General features: G+C 33.0%; 1 protein-coding gene across 1 annotated transcript; it reads right to left on the bottom strand.

The window, feature by feature from the left end:
• Nucleotides 1-1,936: 1,936 nt before the first annotated feature.
• On the bottom strand, nucleotides 1,937-3,164 carry LOC132185599 (zinc-finger homeodomain protein 11-like). Its single transcript, XM_059599354.1, has 2 exons — nucleotides 2,587-3,164; nucleotides 1,937-2,094 (listed from the first exon to the last, which is right to left on the bottom strand). Exons 1-2 carry the CDS (start codon nucleotides 3,134-3,136, stop codon nucleotides 2,024-2,026), a joined length of 621 nt encoding a protein of 206 aa, XP_059455337.1. The 5' UTR covers nucleotides 3,137-3,164; the 3' UTR covers nucleotides 1,937-2,023.
• Nucleotides 3,165-5,981: the final 2,817 nt, after the last annotated feature.

The following is a 5,981-nucleotide window of genomic DNA, read 5'->3' as shown; positions in this document are numbered from 1 at the left end:
TGTCAATGCATGGGTATAAAACTATATATGATAGGTCAACTCTTACCCGACTCATTTAATTAAACATGTTAGACTATTCAACCCTAACTCTTTAATCTCATGTCGAGTCACAATTGATAATGACAGTTGGAGAAATGCAGAATAACGGAAACTAGCCACTAAAAATCTGGTGAAGAGCCAAGCCGCATTGTGCCAAAGGTTCGCCAGTGAACTATGCCATGGATCACAACAAAACTAGGCCGAAAATAATCAAAAAAATTGGATTGAATCAGATAAAATTATAGTGAATTTTGGTGACGGGTCTTCCAGAGATCGAAAGATTTATACCTGATAGACCTGATTTTGGCTTTAGATTTCCAGAATGTGGTATGAGAAAGCTTGAGAAGACATTGATAGCGCATGCAAAAGCGCATGGTGGTGTGTGGACGACTGGAATTGAGAGATCATTAGAGAAAACGCCAATGGAACACCAAGAAAATGTCAGAAGACAATTGTTGAAGGTTACAAGAAAGTGATTCTGATATATACCATATATATATATATATATATATATATATATAAAAGATAAAGAAAAAAGAGCGGAAGCGAAGAGATACATATGAATTATATATATAAAAGATAAAGAAAAAAGAGCGGAAGCGAAGAGATACATATGAATTATATCTTGTATATTCATTGTATATGAAACAATATTACGTACATAACTCTCTATTTATAGAGAAACAATGAGTAGTGATCAAAAACCTTAAAGTAGACTTAAATTAATTAAGAAAGAGAATAAATCCTACAAAGAATAAAGAAGAAGAAAATATTCTACCATGAAGAATTTATTAAGAAAAATATCCATAAACTTAACTTAAAAAATATAAAATATTCCAACATTCAACGGCTACAATTAGCTAGAGAATTCGGGGTGGATTAAAGTATTGATTTTATAAAACTTGGAGTTGAATCCCAATTGCTGATGGTATGAATAATTTTCTTAAGCGATTTTTCCTTAAAAGGAATTGAGAAATTATGAATTTTGGGCATGTATACATTTTTCATGCTAAATTGGGGTATTATTACTGCATGGTGGGATATCAAAGATTTTTCTTGTACTGATCATCAGATAGATAATTAAAGTATATTGCTGGTTTTGATATTTTGCAGTAATAAATTTGAATGGAAGAACATAAAGCAATTAGCATGAGAACAATTGAAGAAAATTTTTGCAGGGTGTGGCTGTCCAGGCATGCATGTGAAGATGATAGGGAAAGATATGATGATATTGTCTGGACCATTCACTTTTGTTCGTTTTGAAGACCATTGCAATTGACAGTTTTTGTGAGGAATATAGAGAATTAAGCCATGCTAATCACCTTATTGTTTCCATTCTAGTACTTATTTAGTAGTTTAATATTGGTTGATAAAATTTGACAAAATTAGTGCTTAAAGATATCCAATAATTACAAAATAATTCGTTTGTCAACGCCGTTTTAAGGTAGATTTTTGTTTTTTAATTAGCTCTCTCGCTCTCTCTCTCTCTCTCTCTATATATATATATATAATTAACAAACAACTCAAAACACAAAATGCTCAAAACTATTAATTACTTTTGTATCACATCACAATTAAAAAGCAAAAAACTTTAAGTCTAAAAAGTTTTGTCAAATGAAACAACCATATTGGATTGAAGCAAGCTAGTGTGCCAATTGAAAATTTGATTTGGAGCTTTAGATTAGATTTAATAATGTATATATTACTAATTTTAAATGAATTAACACTATAAACACTAATAAATGTAACAAGACAAGATTTTAACATTAAAATAAAGCATCATGTTCTACTCAAAAATAGGACAAACATGCTCAAATATAACACTTATACCAGTACAAACTTTTCAAGCAAAAACAATGAATTTTACTCTAATTAATGCAAACCTAAACTCAATTTCATAATGAAAATTAGAATTTGTTTTAAGTTTATTTGTGTCATACAAAAATCAAGAAAAACAGCTAGTTAGATGACGATATTCATTGATTCATACAGTATATACATGCACTGGAATTGGATGGTCGACTTCCTGTGAGATGTGTGTGCCCATCACAAACCCTGCAAAACCAGATCCAAATGTCACAAAAGTTTAGAAATGTTATGGGAGATAACAATGAGATAAGTGATGGAATTAAGGTGAAGGACGGACACAAAATTTTGCTCTCATATCATGCTAAATAAAAAAAAAAAAAAAGTAAATTTAATTATTTAGATACCAAATCCCAACCAAAGAATTGCATCCCCTACTTCATGGATAGGGATCGACTGGCCTAGATAATGTTTTTTGGCTAGCTAGGAAATATTGCATGTTTAAAATTGTGAGGAAAATTAAAAAAAAATAAAGAAATAAAGAAAAAAGAGAAGTAATTAAAACAGAGCTGCATATTTTCCTTGGAAAATTAAAGGATAAATTACAACCAAACTTCAATCTCAAAAAAAAAAAAAAAAAAAAAAAAAAAAGAAAGAAAAAAAAAAAGAAAGAAGATTATTCACTCTGATCTTTCTCTCATTTCTCCCAGTAGCACTACTGAGTGAGAGATGAGGCATTGCCTGTAGATGCAGAAGAAGAGGAGGAAGAGTTCTTGTGGTTGTGCATCCACACTTTGAAGACCTGCCGGCTCACCCCAAGTCCTCTGCAGAACCTCTCAATCTCATCCTCTAGATCTTTCCTCTGAAGCTTCCACCCCAGCTTCTCCGCGAACGCCAGCATCTTCTCCTTCTGATCCGGCGTAAACTTTGTCCTGAACCTCTTCTTGCTGAAGCTCCTCTCCGCCTGATCACCCGACTCCACCACCATCACCTGCCGCCCCCCACCACCGCCTCCGCCGCCGCCGTTGTAGTCCATCATCTCGGCGGTGGCCTCCGGGTCTCGCCCGCCGCGGCTGCTGCAGCTCACCCCCCTCGCATGGTGATGGGCCGGTACATACGTCACCTTCCGGTGGAAGTTGCGGTGGCACCCGCATGCCGCGCATTGCAGTCCCCCCGGAGACCCTTCGTCGACAGTGAACTCCCCGCAGCCGTCGGTGGCGTAGCTGCCGAGGCTGGCTGCATGGTTCCTTAAACACTCTCTGTACAGATCGTTTGCATTCTCCCCCTCCATCTCTCTCTCTCTTTCTCTCTCTCTCTCTCTCTCTCTTTCTCAAAGCTTCTCCTGTTTAATATATAAACGAATCAATGGAGGCTTTGAAATTACAACATGCTCCTTGTTAATTAGCCAGGATATATAAATCGACCACCTTCTTAATTAATCATGCAAGATTTTTTACCGTACAGTTTTACTACTAACTTGAGGTGAATATCTAGTTAATTCCAGAAATTCACTGTCGTTTTATTTACCCTATTTTCTTCCTTTAAGAAGAACAACTTCGTCTTGTCTTTAGTAATGATATTACTGTAAATATATAGACGGTCAAAAGAAACATGTTTTCATTAACATTACCTTTTTTGAGCCACACAAATTGATTTTCTTGAAGATTAGGCACTTTAGTGAGAGATTTCAGGAAAAAAGTTAACGTTGATTGCAATTATGGTCTCATCTTTTCTCTCCATTTCATTGTATAAATTTTATTTTGTTGCATTTAATGATAAATATGATATCATATTATTTAAAAATTTTAAATAATTTAACAATATATACCATGTGACATGGTATACATCATTAATTAGATTTATAGAAATTTAATCTAAATTATAAAATAATTTTTCATCATTTCACTTAATTACACGTATTCCTGTCCCCAAAATTTTAAAATTTTCTCTAAATTATTTGTTTTTATCCTTTCAAAAAAGTTTTGTTTTGCACCCTGAACCTAAAATTTCATTTTAGCCCCTAATCTGTTGTTTAATTGAAAAAAAAATTAAAAATTAAAAAAAAAAAAAAGTCCTCCTTTCTTTATTCAATTGCATGGACTTTTTAAATTAAGTTTTCTTCTCTTGATGCGGCGAACGTGTCACATATCATTCTACTGAGTAATGATAGTCCTTTCAAATGTGATATAGGTTTTAAAATCATCATTGAATTTGAGATAATTATTATTTAATTTTAATTTATTAATAATTTTAAAAGTTACATCACATTTATGAGGACTCTAAAAAAATTTTAATCCTCCTTATATCATTACTCCATTTAATCGTGGGATGTAAACAAGTAGTTATCATTCTAAAGCTAATATTGTTGTTTGATATAAGAAAAAAGGAAAATGTGTAAAGTTATTTATAAATTGATGGGATATTTTACAATTCGTAAGAAAAATAAAATATCATGTTAATTTATAAAAAAATATTTATAGTAAAAATTACAACACTTTTAACATTAAAAGTTGTAGTACTCCTTAAATCCTGAAACCCACTGGGAAAATAAATAAGTGTATATATATATATATATATATATATATATATATATGTCTCTTGGTTCATGAACGCTAACAATATTATCCATTAAATAGATTTGAGACAAGATTGTGTTATGTCCCAGTACTGATGTTATTAAGGGGAAGGAGATTAGAAGAGGATCCCAGTTTGGTAATTCAGTGCAAAACAAAGGGCTCTAATGTCCGATGAAAACAGCGAAAGCTTCAGCTGGCTCGTGAACGGTATGGGCTTTTTGCCAATAATTCACGTTGGGAATGCAGAAGAAAAGTCGTCGGGAATTTCATAATTTAACACATGCAAGCCAGGCCTCCTTTTTTTCTTTTTTCTTTTGTTTTTCTTTTTACTTTTGCATATATTGCCTAAGCAATTCTATGGTACATCTACAGCCATCTTAGCTATTGGCTGCTGTGCTGAATTACATGCTTCCCATTATTATCTCTAATCTCTGTCATGCCCTATGGGCCTATGGCCTATTCCATACGTAATACAGAGATGAATAGATGATACTCAAAAGAATTTAGGGTAGTGATAAATGGTATGACATGCCAGTCAAATTTTTTTTCTTCTCTATATCATGACCCAAGAATTTAAATGCAATCATTAGATTTAGGAATGTAAATAGATCAGTCTGTTTGATAATTCGCTCGATACTTGCTTGGTTTAACTCGGCTTGAACTCGAGCCGAATATTATATAAATTCGCTCGTTATTGTAGAAATCCACTTGATTAGTAAATAATACATACTCGACTCGCTCGAGAAAACTTGATAGGGACTCGCAAGCTTAGCTCGTTTAAAACTCGACTGGTTCGTTTGTCTGACTCATTAGCTCATTCATATATATATATATATATATATATATATATGTAATATAAATTACTTAAATATTTATATTTATACTATAGGTAAATGTCTAGAGGTTGTTTTAAAATTTGGATTTGAACTCTGCTCGAATCATACATTAAAGAATTTAATAGCTTAATTTGAGCTCGAGTTGAGTCCGGCTCGACTCGAATAGCATTTTCAACGAACTTGAACTTTAGCTCGAGCTCGCCCAAACATTAAACGAGTCGAGCTTGAACACACATTTTATAGCTTGGCTCAAATAAGTATTTTCGTAAACGAGCCAATCTTAAAATTCTAAAGCTCGACTTGACTCGATTACAGCCTAATTAGATCTATAAAATTTAATTTTGAATATAATATATAAAGAGAGAGACATACAAAAAAACAAATACAAAGAAAGATCGGCCAATAGTGAAGACAATGAGTTAGAAGAGAAAGAGAGTGGCCGAGAGAGGCGGCCAACAAAAACATTATGCAGCAACAAAAGTTATATTTTTTAATATACATAAATGGATATGTGAACAAGCGAATACCATATATCGCTATCCGCCTGTTAATGGGTAGATAGTGGAAGAGGTGTTCTTCCCCTCGAGCTATTCAACCGAAAATCTACCCATAACCCTAACTAGCGAGTAGATTCAAATTTCTCTTTTTAATTAAATTTTTTAGATTAATAATTTGTCGGTATTAGAGTATAAATGAATGAACGAGAAGAGGGAAAGGAGGCAAG

The sequence above is a fragment of the Corylus avellana genome, chromosome ca6 (assembly GCF_901000735.1).
Source record: "Corylus avellana chromosome ca6, CavTom2PMs-1.0".
Taxonomy (NCBI): Eukaryota; Viridiplantae; Streptophyta; class Magnoliopsida; order Fagales; family Betulaceae; genus Corylus; species Corylus avellana.
The sequence above is the reverse complement of the archived record's forward strand: the minus strand, read 5'-3'. Positions and strand labels throughout refer to the sequence as shown.